A 19806-nucleotide genomic window follows, 5' to 3' on the forward strand; every position below is an offset into this window, starting at 1 on the left:
CAAATTGGATGTCTTTTACTGTGTCCAGGTCTAACTTTATCTTTGTTCACATGACCATTCATTTGCCTGAACCTAGGAAAAAGTCCATCTTTAAATTATATAATTCTCATAACAGTCCATTTTTTGGACTTTCTGTTCTAGCAATGACCAGTTTATTCAAGAATCAATATCATGTTTTCTCCACTTCTTTTGGGAGATTTCTTTGTCTGCTTTTTGTGTAAATCCTTTAAGACTGTTTTGTAACTATGCTTTTTTATTTTCACTACTGTGGCCTTAATTCCTAAATTTTGACATATTATTCAATATTTCTATGTTTTCCTAAGTATGACCAGAAAGAGTATCACAAGTTGATTATAAATGTGGGGGGCTAGCTTTAAAATGCCTTCTGTGGCATTGCCCTTAGACAATTCACTTAATTCTAATGCCTTCATTTCCTCTATTTTACAAAGACAACAACCATAACCTTAATAATAAATAATAGTAATAAATTGTATTAATAACTAGAGGCCTGGTGCACAAAAATTTGTGAACTCGGGGGGGGGGGGAGTCCCTCAGCCCAGCCTATGCCTTCTTGCAGTTGGGGACCCCTTGGAGGATATCCACCTGTGGGCTTAGGCCCGCTCCCTGGGGGATTGGGCCCAAGCTGGCAGTCAGACATCCCTCTGGCAGCCAGGCAGCCCTTGGGGGATGTCCACTTACCAGCAGGGAGCAGACCTAAGCTGCAGTCGGACATCCTTAGTGCTGCTGAGGAGGCTGGAGAGGCTCCCGTGACCATCGCTATGCTGGCAGCCATCAGCCTGGCTTATGGCTGAGCAGAGCTCCCCCTCTGGGAGTGCACTGACCACCAGGGGACAGCTCCTGCATTGAGCATCTCACCCCTGGTGGTCAGTGTGTGTCATAGTGAACAGTCATTCCCAGTAGTTCTACTGTTAGGGTCAATTTGCTTATTACCCTTTTATTATATAGGATAGAGGCCTGCTGCACGGGTGGGGGCTGGCTGGTTTGCCCTGAAGTGTGTCCAGGATCACAGTGAGGGTCCCACTGGGGCACCTGGCCAGAGTGGGTGAGGGGCTGATGGCTGTTTGCAGGCTAGTCACACCCCTTCAAGGTGGGGGTCCCCACTGGGGTGCCTGGCCAGCCTGGGTGAGGGGCTGATGGCTCTTTGCAGGCTGGTCAAGCCCCTCCCCCCCAGTGGGGACCCTTACCCCATGGAGGTTTGGCCAGCCTGGGTGAGGTGCTGATGGTTGTTTTCAGGCAGGCGACACCCCCTTTAGGGTGGGGGGTCCCCACTGGGGTGCCTAGCCAGTCTGGGTGAGGGGCTGAGGGCCGTTTTCAGGCTGGCCAAGCCCCCCGGGGACAGAAGCTCCAAGCCTCTTTTTTTCTTTTTTCTTTTATTCTGGGATTTATTTACCTTCTATAATTGAAACTTTGTAGCCTTGAGAGGAGCTCAGAGCTGGCCAGAGTGGGCGAGAGGGAAGCTTGGCTACCTCCATCATTGGGGCAACCAGGCCTCCTGCTTGCTCCAGCTCCATGGCTGCCGGCTGCCACCTTGGTTGGGTTAATTTGCATATAGTCACTCTGATTGGCTGATGGGTATGGCTTCAGGCATAGCGAATGTATAGTCAATTTGCATGTTTGTCTTTTATTAGTGTAGATATTGTTAATTATAATTCATGGAGTCCTTATGAACAGCAAATACATTATTAAAACTCATAACTGGCACACAATAAATTCTGAATTAATATTAGCTAGTCTCAGTAACTATTGATAATATTAATTATAGTTATATTTGTTTCTGATTGCTGCTGTAACAAAGTACTACACATAGCTTAAAACAGCATAAAGTTAATTATCTTGCAATTCTGAAATTAAGAATCTCAAGGGGCTAAAATCAAGGTGTTAACAGGACTGCCATTCTTATAGAGGCTGTAGGGAAGAATCTGTTTCCATGCCTTTGCATTCAAAACTTTATCAGTTGACCTCACAGAAGCAGCACTGTAAACGTCAGAAAATGTAGTCTAGCTCTTGGTAGCTTCAAGCAACTGTCTTATGTTCATCTTTTCTGGTCATTTTGTACCTGATGACCATCTCATAAGAGAGTCATATGAGATCAAAATATTTGGGGATGAGGGGAGGCCAAAAATGCTGGTAGGAAAGAATGTGAATCACTGGTGAAAACAATATGCACCTCTGAGGGTCTAACAGAAAGGAGAAAAACTTTATTTTTCCCCTGAAGATATAACAGAAGTATTGAGCTAGAAATCAGATGATATGTAATATGGTCTAAGTTAATAGTACCAAGCTTGGAACCTTAGATAACTGACGATTTTTCTTAGTCTCAAGTTGTGTGTGTGTGTGTGAGTGTGTGTGTGTGTGTTTTGAATTTCTATAACAGAGGTAGTAATAAATTTGGTATTTATTTTGAAGATAGTGTTGTTCTTTTCAACCAGGCATTTCCTTGGATATTAAGATGTACTTTATTGTATCTTTTATGAGTTATACAGCTCGCAAAGGCTATTATAGGGTACTGTTAAGCAAATGCTCAGGCGAGCATGCTGTGGCCTTTGGTACTTTCTGAAGTTCAGTTTAAATCTAGACATACAGTTGAGCACCACCAAGCCTATTGATATGGGAAGTCAGCATAATGAACATCTCTTAAGAACAGAAAAAAAGACAAAGATTAAAATTTATCATTTTCTTTTGTAAATATGTAAGTTATATTTTGAGCAACTGAAAAAGCTTAAGTTCCTATCATATAACTCAACTGGGAAATTCCTTATTTAAGTAGGTAGGCAATTTAAGGAAAATAAAAATAGAGATTTATGTAATTATTCTATAACTTTTGAAGCCTATTTTAGTGGAGATAAAACAAAGAAACAGAAAGCAAATAAAAATATGTAATAAAATGTGTTTTATTTTCACTCTTTAGAGTAATTCTTAATCTCCATAGAGCAATTCAGGAGGCCTCCCCATAGACTTTTCACAATTGGGGAAACAAAGTGGTAGAGTTATTTAAAACTTTTTATGGTTCTTTATGTTTAAAAATATGTACAAATATATATGTATACAAATTACAAATATTAAGAAAAATCAGTAGGTTTTCATATATGATTGCAAAAAAATTGAGATTGTTTAACGTTAACATTATAAGCAATCATAAAATAAAATGAGCCCCATCAGATATTTTGGCACATTATCTAGCATTCCTTAGACAATTTATTTATAGGCTCTAAAGGATTATAAAGACACAGCACACAATCATTTAATTCAGTATAAACTGCTTTTTGATATAAAAAGTCCTGTTTAAGTTATGTCCTTGATGAGGATAACATAAAGGAAAGGCTTCTTTAGCTCTTTGGCCTATGACACAATTTCCATACCCAAAGCTCTTTCTAACTTCTCTAGAGCAACTCTATTTCGTTATAGTGTTATTTGCTTACAGTTTAGACTCTCTCTAAGCAATCTCTACTGAGCATGACCAGTAGTCACATCACTTCCCATAGACTGACTTCCTCCACACAGTTGAGAGCCGAACATTGTCGCTGCTAAGAAGCTAGGTAAAGTGATGACTCCCTGCAATGGCATCCAGCACATGACCACTTGACAAGAGTGCTGCCCACCTTAGTGAGTTCAAGATGTTGATCAAGTCCCATTTGACTGAGCATATTGTGAATCACACACCCCCTAGGTCACTTTCAATCCCCCCTGAGAAAATTAGAGGGATGGCATTGAGGTAGAAGAGGAAGTTTCCCCTGAGAGAACCAGCCCACTATTTCTACCAAATAAATGCAGTGATCAAATGTTCTTAGTTATACAATTCATAATCTTTTCAAGGAAGTAATCATCATTGAAACTATTGAAATGCACATTTTACCAATTATGGGCATCATAACTTTATAACAATACAAAAGTTTGATATAATTATTATAACATTTATTTAAATGGTAATTGTCCCATGTTTTATAGTGTCTTGTTTCTTTCTATCTTCAGTGAAACGTGAACATGAAAAGAAGTTCAGATGTTTAGCTTTAGAGTAAGATACAATCATCATTTCGTGATTTTGCTTGCTGTAGTTGCTGAATCTCATTCTGAAGTCTTCTCATTTCAGACTGTTCTCTCTCCCTCTGCTTTACAGCCACTTCCCGAAGAGTGACAAATAAAACTAAAGAGCTTAACAAAAAGTAATGTCCACATCACTGGGAGTGCGGGGTGGGGAGGATAAGCCAAAATCATTGAGTATCCTCACTTATTTTTTTAAATATATTTTTTATTTATTTCAGAGAGGGCGGGAAAGGGAGAAAGAGACAGAAACATCAGTGATGAGAATGATTGATCAGCTGCCTCCTGCATGCCCCCTACTAGGAATCGAGCCCACAACCTGGCATGTGCCCTTGACCAGAATCGAACCTAGGACCCTTCAGTCTATAGGCCAATGCTCTATCCACTGAGCCAAACTGGCTAGGGCATAGCCTCACTTATTTTAAGCCATCGGTAACAAAGGCCAGTCCCTAAATTCTCCTTTTTATTCATGCCCAGTTTACCTCTCATGATTGGTTTCCTACCTGAATAATTCTCCCATATCTCTTTCTCTAGCTGCAGAGACATCACCATCTCTCAATTCCTGAAGGATTGGTGTTTCAAGAATTGCATCCTGAGGTCCCTTCTCCCTTCCTCCTTGGGCAATCTGAGTGACATCTTGACTTCAGTTTTCATTTCTACACAGAGGAATGTCAGATCTAATGCTTTGAGGAAAGGCTAATACAACAACTGGGTGTCTAAGTGACAACCACAATCAGGTGAGGCGTCTGAGCCTTAGACCAGGGAATTTGTTTCCAGTCTCCACAGTTATAGGGCAGGAGTGGATGAAAGACTGAGGAGAGCAAGAACCCCAGGTTGACCATCTGCTCTTTAGTGTAGATCTATATTCACGAAAATGTCTTGGAGCTTCTGGAAAACTAGGACCTACAGGTAGACTGGTCACCCTGGGGGAAGTGTTCACATAAGAATTCATACTAGGTTTGCAGAATAAAAACCACTGCAGTTCTCATTCTCTGGGAAAGCAGTTTGGATAACTTTCTAGGCTGTGTGATATGACATTTAGTTATCTCTTTGGAACCTAGTGTTTTTAAGGAGACATAATGGTTCTGCTTCACAATGAACAGATTAGATGAGAGAATGCGCATAAAGTACTTTGTACACTACTTGCTACGTAGGAACTACTGCTTATTGAGGGCTTGAATGAAACAAACCCTGCAAGTTAAAAGCCTCAGAACCAGTGACAATTGAGGCAGGGACATAGACACAGTAATATGAAATCAATTTAACAAAGTAATCTATGACCAAAGGAAAAGATTGTCTATAGCAATTAACCACTTAACAAAAAAAACTACTGTGAGTTAGAAATATCCTTATTTACAAAGTAAAGTGCTTATTCTGTGCTCAGCACTAATCTAAACACAAATATTTACTCACATAATTATTAAATTACCCTGTAAAAGAAGTGTTAATACTGTCTCCATTTTCCACAAGTGGAAACTAAGGCACAGAAGGGACATATAACTTGCCCAAACCATATATTTAGTAAGATGTGGAGCTAGGATTCTTACCAGGCTGTCTGACTCCAGAGTCCTTGCCCTGAGCCATAAAGTTATGCTGTCTCTCCCTCTTTGTTATAGTTTCGTGCTCTTATCAATACAAAGAGGGAGATGTGATTAAAATGGTGAGATGAAATAACGGGTAAGTATACCTGGAGCTAATGTTCCCAAGCCATCTGTTCTTGTGCCAGCTGTTGGGCTCTGTGTATCTCCATTTGTCTCAGTTGCTCCTGATGCTGTCTCTCCCTCTCCTCCATCATTTGCTGGTTCTGCCTTTGAATCTCCTCCAACCTTCGTGCTTCAGCCTCTGCTTTCAAATATGCTTCTAAGAAAGAAGAAAATGACAAACTCCTCTAGGATTAAAGTGTCCCTTCCTTCTGTCTCCTGTTCTTATTGCTTATTGCTTATTATTACTTCATAGAGAAAATTCTCTGGGGCCATTTTGCCTTTTCAGATGACAGTACACACCCACCCAGATAAAGCTTGACGAGCTAAAAGTCATCTTTGCCGTTCTTGCTCTAGTTTAAGATCCCAGGTAAGCCAGGCCAAATTAATTGAAAATGTACAGAAAGTTCTATCTTGCATTTCTTCCATTTTCTTCTCACCTTTCCTCTCCTTTTCCTTGGCGGTGAAAACCAGGTCTGTGTATAGAATGGCATCACTCACGGACTCCTTGGACTGCAAATAGTTCTGCAAAGCTTCTTCAGCCTAGGACCCCAAAGCCATGAAGTTAAAAGTAGGAAACGGTGATTGGGCATGTTGTAAACCTTTTTATTTATTTTTCTTCCCAGCATCTTTTCCTCCCCAGAACTGCTCAGCGCGCACTCCGTGGAACTGTCAATCAAGCCTCTTTTTCACAGGAGTGGGCACAAACTCTGGGCTGGCTCATCAGAGCACCCAAGTTCACCCAAGTTCAGGTGAGAAAATGCTCAACATGGATGTTTTAGAGACAGATACGGGTGCTGGGGAAATGCTCTCTCTCCTCTGAGACTGAGGGCAAAAGATCTAGTTACGCTTGGAGATGTTGGTGTCCTCTTTGCTGCCATGCCTGAGAATGAAGCCATTAGGAAAACAGAACAGAAAACTAAGTAGGAGTTGGAAAGAAAAAAAGGAAGGGGGAAATTGATGACATTGTTTAAATTCCTGAATGTAGCTGTAGTTGCAACTAAATTTAAATGTTTTATGTAAGCCAATGAATTACTTTTTTCCTGTTCGTTTCAATTACTGCAATTCTGTCCTATGTAGCCAAAAAAGTCCCTTTGTTGCAGTGAATGTTGATGGTTGCAGTAAAAGTCTGGTGATTATGGTCATAGTTCAGTTTAATCCTACAGCTATCATTAGAGTATAAATACTTTCTTCCTGTCTTCACTGGATTTTGAAAGAAGCCCTTCCCCACTCCAAACCCCGAACAATTTCCCACAATTAATGCTTGAAACAAGGAACACCTGTATTCCTTTCCTGGGCTCCTCATAGTACTTTGCCTTCAGCTCTTCTCTCTTCTGAATGAAGAGGCAGTGCCCTCCGGGCTTTGAGTAAACCCCCTGCTTCACATATTCCTCTAGAGGACCAAAGATATCTTGAAGTAAAGCTGAGCAACGATCTGATGATGCCTCCAAGTTCTGCTTACGAAAGTCATCTTGCTTTGCTTCCAGCAGGGTCTTCAAAGGGACAAAAGCCCATGGAAAAGATGTTAGCAATACTTCAGTATTTCTACAAGTGATTCTCAGAAAGAATCTCTATTGATTTTCTAGAAACTAGAGAACAACAGCAAGACTATATCCTCCCTACCAAGCCTAGGAAAGGTCCAAGGATGTTATGGTATAGAAAAATGACTTTAGTTTTGTGTTCCAAATCTCCTGAAACTCATTTCTCTTGATACGTCTGCTTTAGATGTGATCTTCAGACTACAGATATCTAACCTCAGACCCTAATTTTGTATACAACCTACTCATTTATGACCATTCCTTGTTTCTGTATTTTCCTGGGCCTTGGATTCCCAACAAGGAAGGGCAGTGGAATAATTAGCTAGAATGATATGAGTGGATACTATTAAACCTGGAGACATGATATTTTAGTAGAACCATTTGGCAATTCTGTGTACTAGATTAATATAAAAGAAAAGTTAATTAATACTTTATGAATGCAATTTTTAAAGAATAAGATTAATTTAAAAAATTAGTTCATGGGTGTAACATGGTGAGTTGTGTGTGTGTGAAAGTATTAAAATCCATACAACCCAGAGTAGTTACATGTTGCTTGTTTGTTTGTTGTCAGAATAAAAGTGATATCTTGTTCATATAAGTAAGATTCATTATTTTGCAGTCTAGTAAAAATTGCTTTTCTTAAGTCCCCATTTTGCATTTCATAGCAATACTTGTATTACATGTAAGCCCCAGGAGCCAGGGCAAAGCATATTAATTACCTCTAATTCCTTCTGGAAGTTTTGGTCCACATCCTTGAAGGAATTATTGATGAAGATTTCGATGGCTTCCTTCTCACAGGTCCTGTGCAGGTCCAGCAGCTCTTGGAGGTTTTCTGTGGGGAGCTGCACCTTCTGGGCCATCTGCTGGTCATAGTGGGCAATGGCCTTTTGTACTGCAGCTGAATTCTTGATTTGGGCCAAGGCCAAGACTGCATTCTCCATGCAGGGCAGGTTCCCACTGCTGATGGCATTGACATAGGTTAGCACCAGGCTTTCTAGACCTTCACAGGAGAAAGAGATGCTTGCATTATTTGCAGAAAAAGAGGGCATGCTCTAAAATTGGATAGTTCTGAGAATGTTAATTTGACAATGCATTGCCTGAGCTTTTTCAGTATTCTGCATAGTGTTCAAGTGGCTAAAATATGTTTTTTGTTTGTTTGCTTGTTTTGTTTTGTTTTTAGAAATTGTGTGACTAAGAAGCCAGATCTTTCTTTGGGAAAAGAAAGTATTCAAAGGAGAAACATCAAGCTGTATATAATAATCCTAATGCCATCCTTTTTCTATTGAGAAATGAGGAAATGGTTAAAGTTATGCCTATTCATTTTATTAGATTGCTATAGGCCTTTCTGGCCTCTTTATTCTTTCCTTTCTTTCCCTCTTCCTCAGGTTTCATTTTCCTTCAGAATTCCCTTTTCTCTTCCACTTCAGTATGTAAAGCTGGTATGAGTATTAGCTGAAAAAACACAAAGTGAGCAAATTAGACTGGCTCACCTTTTACTCTTTGTTAGAACTTTCCTATTTGTCTCCCTTATCCCTTGCATACTTTTGTTTGCATTCACCATCCTTCTAGAACAGTGATTTTCAACCTTTTTCATCTCATGGCACACATACACTATTACTAAAATTCTGCTGCACACCAAAATATGTTTTTTTTTCCTGATCTGACAAAAAAAAAGGTATAATTTAGAATCATTCATAGTGGTTGGCTATTGTGTTGACTATTGCCATATTTTTATTTGACATTCTAAAGGAAATGAAGTCAGTGCCCCTGACTAAACAGTCAGGTATTACATGTTTTAAGAATTATTGAGGCACACTGGTTGAAAATCATTGCTCAAGAGTATAGCAATCATTCATAGAGTTCTGAGGCATGGTGTCTTTATAAAAAAAATCTGGTCCAAGATGTTTGCTTAGATTTCCTTTAAAGCTCTAGACAACCTGAGCCTCTGTTTAATTAATGTTTATATCAAGTACGTTCCATTTTTACAGAGAACCTATATGTTATCTTGTGCTTATCTAAGGCTGTGACACATAATAAGTATCCATTATATTCATGGAATAAATGTTGCCAACTCATGTGGTTGGTCTAGTCCAACAATGGACCACTTATGAATAGAACTCCTTAACTTGATCTTTTCTTCAGATGGTATTTCTATTTTATACTACATTAGAGGCATTACTAAAAAATCAGTAGGAATGTTTTGGGTACCCATTGGAACTTAATAATGTGATGTATATAATTTTCTTGGTTGTAACTAATGAAGGATTTTCAACATTGACAGTGAAAGGAGAAACTTTTAACAGTGCCCCATTCTTTATGTTGAGTTGAAGGAAAATCCTAAGGAAGGTACTCACGAGGTCCATTGACCTTGATGCCTCCTGAAAGAGTTTTTGCCTTGGAATGGTGAAAGATGTAGGAACAGAAATCTGCCACTTGTTGCACAAAGTCAGGATCCAGTTCATCATTATGCAGTGTCGGAAGATGGGCAAGCTTCTTCCAGTGAGTGGGAGAGTCAAAGACAAAGCATTTCTTTCTTGCAAAGAATGTCTGTATGCAATGACGGGGCAAATTGAAATTTTGATGATTTTCATCAGTGTCTGGGGAAGGAAAAATTGACTTTATTTAGTATAGAACTAGCATTCATTTTAGTGTATTTCCCATGAATAAATTTGCCTTTAATGTGATGTTATCTATTTCAACACATCTCCACAAACTCTAAGCAAAAAGTTAAAAGGTAACCCATCAGAGAAAGGAAGAAAGAAAGGTAATTTGCTCCAAGAACATTGAGTAATACAATCTCATATTGAATCTATTAGTTCACTTTAAATTAGTAGTGTTCATTATTTACTTGGCATTTTAACCAAGTGATTAAATATAGAAAACTATAAATGTAACCACTTACACATAGAGATATTCTTCTCTCTCTCTTTCCAGAACTGAAGTCCCTGTTACCTTCTTTCAGCTTCAATGAGTTCTCCAGGTAGTCATCTGCTGTGATGTGTCTCCCATCTGCTTCCAAGGAAAGGTAGAAATCTCTCAGAGTCCACACTAAGTCTGGACAGAAGCTCACAGCATCAGCTGCATCTTCAACTCCATCAAGATCAGGTGGAGAAACTGTCCTGAGCTGATTTGACAGTTCTATTACATAACTGAGATATAATTAAGGAAAACTGGTTGGAAATAGGACTGCATCTAAGCCCATATTGCATTCCTTACATTCTTATACCATTATGTTCTCTTTTGGTTGTAACCAATTCTTCATAACATCAGTAAGTATATGAGCTGTTTTTGTTGTACTTTTAATGTTTATCACGTTTTTATTTTTGTGTTTGATTCAAAAGGTTCATAAACACAGCTGATGGATAGAAGAATTTTCTCTGGCTTTGGTGCCATTCTGGATCATAAAAGGATACTGCAACAGATCAAGAGCCCTCTGGTCAATTTTGTTCATGGTGTTGTAAACAAAGGTACTACTCAATAGTATTGCCAGTGCAAAGATCTGAGTATCATTGTTCTGGTCACCCTAGAAATAAAAACAAATTTAAGTCATGTCTCATGGCATTCCCAGATGAGCAATTATTAAAAATAAGCCCCTGATCTACAAGGTTAAATGAACAAACAAAAATTATTGTGAAAAACATATCACTTTGAATAGAATAGTTCTGTCATTAACACTGATAATTTTTTATGCTATTATCACTATATTTTAATGTATACTGATACAAAAACATACATGGTAATGACTACTGAATGTCATTGGACTTTTGGCATATGTTTTTACAAATCTTCCCCTATCTCAACCATATCACTGATGACCAATGAGGGTCGCCCTTGCTGGCTGGTTCCAGGTGGAACGTTGGGGTGTCATCAGTTCTATTGTGGCTAGAGGCTCCATGGTGACCCAGCTGTTCTGTATTGATGGTCTATGAAGGTGCTGTGGTCCTCTATAGAGCTGGGCTCAGGGCCCTTTCTTGGGTGAGGAGGCTATGGGGCTGCTGCCCAATGGCCAGAGTCCACGCCTCCCTGTCCACGTCCTCCAGTGGGAGATATTGGTGTGTCCATCTGTCAAAGGCTTCTTGGTGGGTCTCGTATTTATAATCAGATTTGTTCCATCTGTTCAGAGTCCACCTATGTAAGATGTGAAGTGCACCTGACAAAGGCACTGGCTGGACAGATGGAGGAGAAATGCCAACTCATTAAGTTGAGCGCGGCTAAAGAGAAGTGCAAGGGGATAGAGTCATCTTAGGCAATGACAGGCATGAGAAAGCGTAATCAAATATACCGTGCCTTGCTCACGCTTGCAGAAAGGTGACCACGACCTACTGGGCGCTGAAGCAGGAAATTACATCCCTGGTTCACGAACTGAAGGGAGAGAGATCCAAACACTCCAGACAAGAGGAGGAGATGGTGGAGATGCTAAAGACCCTCAGGTACCTGGAATAGGCCTTGAAAATCTCCACTTCACAAGCTGCTGTTCCAAACCTGCCAGGATGCCAGGAGCCACACCCTGATGGTCCCCTCCTCAGAGGTGGACCTGGGTCCTAAAGCGGCACTGTTCCCTCCTCTCCACTTGGGCCTCTCCAGCTGCCTGCTGTGCTGCCTGCCTCCACCTCCACCTGAGGATCCCTGAGACTAGTGGATGCATCCCTAGGCTGAACTCCTCCTCCTCTACTGTGAATATTTCTCTCTTCTCCATGTCCAGCACGGCTAGAGAGTGGTCAGGTTCCTGAGTAGGGGCGGCTCAAGATTGAGAAAATGAAAGAAAGAGACAGACACAGAGATGGAAAGAAAAAGCTGGGGCTGGGTGGAAACACTGTCCTCTGATGGAGAAACAGGAACAAGGACCCAGAGCCAATACAGCGTGTTTATTTTATACAGCAAAAAACAGGAAGTTTCACTAAAAGTCAAGACATAGGAGATTATGTGCATTCTTGGGTAGGCTGGAGTCGTATTCATTCCTGGTGCTTGGCTGGATTTAAATAACAAAACCTACTCCCTGGCACCTGGGCTGAAGGTCAAGCTGACAACACTCCTGCCTTTTGGCAAAGTGTGTCTCCAGGACGTGGCTTTGCCAATACCACTGGATTCAGCTGACAATAACTAAAGAAATGCCCATGTGCCTTCTCAGGTGCTCTCTACACTCCACTAGGCTGGACTCCTCCTCCTCCACATGCTGTACACAGGGGTCAGCTCCTGCTGGACGATTCCTCCACATGTAAAGAACACAAGACTTGCTGCACTCACCAAGAAATGTGGGCTTCTCTATAGTCACAGAATGTTCGATTCTCTCTTAGCAGCTGTGAAAGAAATGCTGTCCATAAGAGTTGTATCTTTGACTCAGATTGTTTTCATCAGCCTACATTTCTCAGACTTTGGTCATCATTATATATGGTAATCTAAGTCAACAGTAATATTTTATTATCTTCTTAAATGTTCTATTTTAATTTAAAAATATATGCAGCTTTGCAATAAAGGCATTTGTCAAAAAAAAAGCCACTGAAATCTGGAGGTTTGTACAACATGTAGTATTAATTATCATATTTACAAAATGGCCAATATAGTATAGTTTTTTTCCAAACAAGTTATATAAGTTAATTTTTAGGAAAAGACTACTTACCATAAAAATGAAAGTTTATTTTGATTAAACTGGAGTTTGTTTGTTTATAAATATTAATCAATTATAAAACATGCATTAAACTCTATGTAAAATAAAATTTCAGTGTACATAAATTTTATGTACTGTATGGTATTTTCCTTAGATTTGGGATGACTTGTCTCTCTGGATCCCAGATCATTTGATGCTTTTTTTAAAGGTTTTTTTTTATTGTTGGTAATATCACATATGTCCCTTATTTTTACCCCACTTCCCCCCTTAACCCAGACCCTACCCCACCCCAGGCCTTTACCACACTATTGTCTGTGTCCTTGGACTATGCATATCTCTCTATATAAAAAGCTGTTATGCTAAGTGTCTGACCATCCAACTGGTCGCTATGACATGTACTGACCACCATGGGGCAGACGCTCAATGCAGGAGCTGCCATGATGCACATTGGCCATTTAAAAATAAATGGCACTGCAGATCTGGCACCCACAAAGCAACACTCAAAATATGCACATATTCTTTCTGATTGGTGTTTTGGGATTCTTAGAATATATTCCCAGAAGTGGGACAAATGGCAGTTCCACTTTTAATTTTTAGAGGAGACTTCGTACTGTTTTTCATTGTGGCTGCACTAGTCTGCATTCCCACCACGAGTACACTGGTTTCCCTTTTCTCTGCATCGTTGCCAGCACTTGTTGTTTATTGATTTGTTGATGGTAGCCATTCTGGCAGGTGTGAGGTGGTTCCTCATTACAGTTTTAATTTGCATCTCTCTGATGATTAGTGATGTTGAGCATTTTTTCCATATGTCGCTTGGCCACCTGTATATACTCTTTGGAGAAGTGTCTATTCAGATGCTTTGCCCATTTTTTAATTGTATTGTTTCCCTTTTGTTGAGTTGTATGAGTTCTTTATATATTTTGGAAATTAACCTCTTACCAGATATATTATTGGCGAATTTGTTCTTTGATACTTGGGTTCTCTTTTCATTTAGGTCAGCGGTTCTCAACCTGTGGGTCTTGACCCCTTTGGCGGTCGAATGACCCTTTCACAGCGGTCGCCTAAGACCATCCTGCATATCAGATATTTACATTATGATTCATAACAGTAGCAACATTACAGTTATGAAGTAGCAATGAAAATAATTTTATGGTTGGGTCACAACATGAGGAACTGTATTTAAAGGGCCAGAAGGTTGAGAACCACGGATTTAGGTGATGGCTTCTTTTGCAGTGCAGAAACTTTATAGTTTGATGTCCCATTTTTTTTATTTTTTCTTTTGTTTCTCTTGCCCTAAAACAGTGATGGTGAACCTATGACATGCGTGTCAAAGGTGACAAGCGAACTCATTTTTTTGGTTGATTTTTCTCTGTTAAATGGCATTTAAATATATAAAATAAATATCAAAAATATACATCTTTGTTTTACTATGGTTGCAAATATCAAAAAATTCCTATATGTGACACGGCACCAGAGTTAAGTTAGGGTTTTTCAAAATGCTGACACACCGAGCTCAAAAGGTTCGCCATCTCTGCCCTAGAAGATGTAAGAAAATTCTGCTACATGAGATGTCTGAGATTTTACTGGCTATGGTTTTTCTGGTATTCTTATGGTTTCTTGAATTACATTTAAGTCTTTTACCCATTTTGAGTTTATTCTTGTGTATGATGTAAGTTGGTCTAGTTTCATATTTTTTTCATGTATCTGTTCAATTTTCCCAACACCATTTATTGAAAATACTGCCTTTACTCCATTGTATGTTCTTGCCTCCTTTCAAAAATTAATTCACCAGCCCTAGCTGGTGTGCTCAGTGGTTCAGCATTGGCCCCAGCACTGAAGGGTCTCGGGTTTGATTCCCTGTCAAGGGCACATACCTTGGTTGTGGGTTTGCTCCCTACCCCCGCTTGAGCTCGTGTGGTAGGCAACCAGTGGATGTGTCACTTTCACATCAATGTTTATCTGTCTCTGTCTCTCTCTCTCTGCCTCCCCTGCCTCCCTTCCACGGTCTCTGAAAAGCAATGGAAAAAGATATCCTCAGATGAGGATTAAAAAAATAAACAGCTTAATTGACCATAATGGTGCATGTTTATTTCTGGGCGCTCTGTTCTGTTCTATTGGTCTATTTGTTCTTGTGTCAGTACCAGATTGTTTTGATTGCAGTGGCTTTGTAGTATAATTTGATATCCAGTATTGTGATCCCTCCAACTTTGCTATTCTTTCTCAAGATTGCTGTTTCAGGTAGGTATGCTATGACTCCCAGTCTTGGATGGTGGCCTTATGTAGTAGGTGTCCTGTGGGACCCAGTGGTGCAGTCTCCTTGATCTTCTGAGCTGGTGCTCTAGGAATGACTATGGTATGGGTTATGTGAGCTCTTCTGTTGAATTTGGGTCGTGACTGCTATTGTCCCATTTGTAGGTGGGCTCAGCCCTCAGTTTTATTGACACTGAGTCTCAACCCTGACCAAGCATGCCAACTCTTATAAAGGTGCTGACAGAACAAAACAAGGCAAAACCAGACCAAACCCAAAATAACATATTTTCATATTTTTTAAAAACAACCACAACTATAAAAACAACCATATCAAAAAGACTCAAAAAAACAAACAAAAAACACCCCTGCATGAAAGAATACTAGAAGACACAAGACCAAAAGAATTAAAAGAGAAAAAAAAAAGAGAGAATATGAAAGCAAAGAAGGAAGAGACCAGAAATAGGATAACTATGAAAAATAAAAGGTAAAAAAAGAAATAAAATAATAATAACCTAAAAAGTAATAATAATGAGTAAAATAAAATATAGAATAGGAAAAGAAAACTAGGGAAAGAAAAGAGAAAGAAAATTAAAAATTTTACAAAAGTAAAGAGAAAGAGACAAAATAGACTCAACTGAAATATAGCAATGAGAGAATATGAAAAAAAGAGAGAAAAAAGAGAAAGAAAAACCAAAGCCCACCAAAACAAAAAAACTTTTACATTTGCTATTTGTGAAGCTTGCTGGATTTTACTCCAATGTTATTGGATCTGGCCACTTGGTGTGAGGCCTCAGGCCTCCCTGGCAGTTCTCTGGAGAATTGCTGTCCCTGCCTGGCCCTGGGCAACCTGACTGAAGACCTGCAGGGCAGATCCCCAAGTAATCGGTGGGCAGGGCCTCCCTAGCCCAGGGGCTGAGTCAGCTCCAGGACTGCTCTCCCTTCCTCCAGGGAACTGGACTCTGTGGGGAGTGGTCCTGGTTAGTATGATTTAAACAGACTGCTGCCTTGGGGCGCCATGCTCTTAGCTTATAGAAGGGATAGGCAGGCACTTCCTCTCCTCCTAATGCCTCAGCTCTGCCTGGGTCACTAGCACCCCCTTGTGGCCACCTCAAACAGGAGGGGATAAAAAACAAACAAAAACACCCCAGCCCCGCTTGGCTCTCTAATCTTTCAGCACAGCTGGCTCTCGCTAGGAAGGGCATCTGCCCAGGCTCCCACCAGGCCAGATGTCCATTCCCCAGGGGCAGATTTCCAGCTCAGAGTCATTCCACAAGTGGGGGAGGGGGCGCCTCCTCTTTGTGGGAGGTGGGGAGGGTGGCGCCTCTTTCCTAGGGCACACTGTCTGGCCCCCAACCTGCTCTCTGCTGAAAGTTCTTTCAGAGAATAATCTGACCCTCAGATTCACTGCTGGGTGATCTGTTCAGACCCCTCTGTGGGTCTGGAGTTCTGCTGCATGGCCCTTCCGCAGACACCCTCTGGGCGAGCTTCCAGGCTGATGTTGAAATTAAGCATTCTGCCTGGGATAGTGTGGTCTGAGCATTTATTATACACAAGGCAGTCTATATTATCTTATCTAGTACTCAAAACAACGCTGTAGGATAAATTTATAACTATCTCCATGTTACCAATGAGGAAACTAAAGCACAAATTGAGGTGGACCATATGAATTCATATTAAATCAAAAGCAAAACAAAAACTAAAAAACAGGGAAGTTCAAGGGAAAGATCCAGTTGTGTGCTAGAGCCAGCTTACACCAGCCCACAGGAGCTGACTGTGAGCTCACTGTGAAATTCCAAACCCTGGGTTTCCTGACTTCACTTTGGGAACTTGGACTTAGCTATGAGGGGGTTGGGGGTGGGGAGGCATTTACATTATCGGCAAGTACTACAAGTCAAGGCTTTTTCAACTTCCCCACCCCCAGGAGGCTGGTTGTTAAATAAACACTTAACAGCAAAGAGGTGGGAAAAGCTCATGTATGTTCAAATGATAAGATAGGTAAGACCAAAGGAAAATCAAAGATTTAAAGATTTGGAAACAGTTTAAGTGCCCATCAGCAAATGAGTGGATTAAAAAACTGTGGTACATCTACATAATGGAATACTACACTGCGGTGAAAAAGAAGGAATTCTTACCATTTGCAACAGCATGGATGGAACAGGAGAGCATTTTGCTAAGCAAAATAAGCCAGTCAGAGAAAGATAAATATAACATGATCTCACTCACTTATGGAATATAAGGAACAACATAAACTGATGAACAAAAACAGATCCAGAGACAGAGAATCATTGATCAAACTGTCAAACCTCAGAGGGAAGGTAGGGGAGGGTGGGGGGTAAGGGGGAGAGATCAACCAAAGGACTTGTATGCACACATATAAGCCTAACCAATGGACACAGACAACAGGGTGGTGAGGGCATGAGTGTGGGGGGTTGGGGGGGTAACAGGGGGATGAGAACACATATGTAATACCTTAATCAATAAAGAAATTTAAAAAAAGAAACAAATAGGAGTGGAAACCTGAAAAAATAAATAAAGAGATTTACTCTTATCAAAGTCAGAGAGCCACAGGTCCAGAGCCCCAATTTGAACTCTGAGCCAGAGCTGAGTACTAATCATTATTCTCTGCAGGATCAGACTTGGGACAGTGCTTTTATTTGCACTGTCTTTCTGCATTTTGGTTAATGGTCTAGCCCCACATTAGTGGAGTCTCTCCAACATGACTTTGGCTTAGAAATATTTTTCTCACTTCAGGTTTCCAAACTTTGACTATTAAATATAGAAAGGGAAATACAGATATACTCTGTTCAAGTGGAAGTACCAAAAAAAAAAAAAGCCTCTGTAAAGAATGTTCAGAGATGAGAAGGCTGATGAAAAAGGAATCCTTGTTCCTCACCTTCTCTACATCTCCCAGTCCCTCGGTGTCCAGCAGAACCAGGGTGTGATTTGGTTCCTCTGGATGAGGCACACACCACATCCAGATTCCCTTGGTGTGAGACTGCACCGTGGATCCAACAGAGAAGCCTGCAGGGGGAGTAGAGAGGTTGTAATAGATGAGGGATCTGGAAATTAGAGATGTTCTTGACAAATGAGCTAGGGCTTAAGGAGAGCAAGACGTGGAGATGGAGCAAAGAATAACCATTATTGATCTGAACTGCAATAGAGAGATGGGAAAATAAGAGTATCAGGCACCACAGGTTGAAAACTTGATGATTTTTTTAAACAAGAATGTTATGCTACTAAAATTTTAATAGTTTATAATTTGATATATATAGATATGCTGTTTTATTGATGTCTTCCTCTTTATGATTAGAAAACATTTTGCTTTTTCCAAGAAGCTATTAAGTAAAATAAAAAGAAGTGATATTTCAGAAACAGACCTCTGTCCTTTACCTCCAAGAAGATAATTAGCCAGCTATGGCCCAGACATTACCTTTTCAATATTCCTGCCCATCTCTAACTTTCTCTCCTCATACTCTGTACTCATGCTGGGAGTGTGGGTGAAAAGGACGACTCGGCAGAGCTTAGCTGTTGTCACTCACCCTCATTCTGCCCAGCCAGTTTGTTCATCAGGTAGGATTTGCCAGTGCGGTAGAGGCCCACAATAGCCACCACAACAAGGGGCTGGGTGATGGCAGAGAGGATCTCCAAAGCTTCCTGATTAACTACCAGTTTCCCTTCGATGTTCTCAATGAGGCAGACTGGGCCTGGCATATGGATCTCTGAGGCCATATCCAGGCTGTGACCTTGTCTGCAAGGAAATAGATGGGATGGATTAGAACTTCCAGTCTCTAAGCAGAGAAAGTCACTTTGCTTCCTGAACCTGGGGACATTCTACTCCCCAGCATGGCCTAAGTTTCTAAAGAAATTATTATTATTACCAGAGGCCTGATACATGAAAATTTGTGCAAGAATGGGCCTTCCTTCCCTTGCTGCTGGCAATGCCTTCGCTCTGGCCCGGAGCCAACTTTCTGCCTTCCCATGCTGCCCAGAGGCCCAGAGCAGCTGGGTGGTGCGGAATGCCTGTGTCCCGCCCCACCCTGCCCCTGGCCACTTGGTGCCTATGAATGCAAATTAACCTGCCATCTTTGTTGGGTTAATTTGCATACTCACTCCAGATTGGCTGGTGGGTGTCGTGAAGGTACAGTGAAGGTATAAGATAATTTCATTGCACCTTTCTCTTTTATTAGTGAAGATTATTATTATTACTAGAGGCCTGGTGCACAAAAATTTGTGCACTCAGGGGGGCCCCTCAGCCCAGCCCTTGCCCTCTTGCAGTCTGGGACCCCTCAGGAGATGTCCAACTGCTGGCTTAGGCCCACTCCCTGGGGGAGCAGGTATTAGCTGGCAGTCAGACATCCATCTGGCAGCCCAGGAGGCCTCGGTAGATGTCTACTTGCCAGTGGGGAGCAGGCCTAAGCTGCAGTTGGACACCCTTAGTCCTGCTGAGGAGGCAGGAGAGGCTCCCACCACCACCACCTGGCAGCTGTCAGCCTGGCTTGTGGCTGAGCAGATTTCCCTCTGTGGGAGCGCACTGACCACCAGGGGGAAGTTCCTGCATTGAGTGTCTGCTCCCTGGTGGTCAGTGTGTGTCATAGTGACCAGTCATTCCCAGTCATTCTGCTGTTAGGGTCAATTTGCATATTACCCTTTTATT

At 41.0% G+C, this 19806-nt stretch overlaps 1 protein-coding gene across 2 annotated transcripts; it reads right to left on the reverse strand.

The window, feature by feature from the left end:
• Window positions 1-5586: 5586 nt before the first annotated feature.
• On the reverse strand, window positions 5587-18919 carry LOC118677270 (guanylate-binding protein 5-like). 2 transcript variants are annotated; one of them, XM_036352272.1, is made up of 9 exons: window positions 18692-18919; window positions 18046-18173; window positions 10711-10820; window positions 10250-10446; window positions 9652-9894; window positions 8017-8297; window positions 7040-7252; window positions 6200-6302; window positions 5587-5919 (listed from the first exon to the last, which is right to left on the reverse strand). In XM_036352272.1, exons 1-9 carry the CDS (start codon window positions 18879-18881, stop codon window positions 5753-5755), a joined length of 1632 nt encoding a protein of 543 aa, XP_036208165.1. In that variant the 5' UTR covers window positions 18882-18919; the 3' UTR covers window positions 5587-5752. The 2 variants fall into 2 exon arrangements, with proteins under 2 accessions (XP_036208165.1, XP_036208167.1); XM_036352274.1 differs by lacking the exons at window positions 5587-5919; window positions 6200-6302 and adding an exon at window positions 6348-6678.
• Between the last annotated feature and the right edge of the window lie 887 nt (window positions 18920-19806).

Source organism: Myotis myotis, unplaced genomic scaffold, assembly GCF_014108235.1.
Source record: "Myotis myotis isolate mMyoMyo1 unplaced genomic scaffold, mMyoMyo1.p scaffold_m19_p_2, whole genome shotgun sequence".
NCBI classification, from domain to species: domain Eukaryota; kingdom Metazoa; phylum Chordata; class Mammalia; order Chiroptera; family Vespertilionidae; genus Myotis; species Myotis myotis.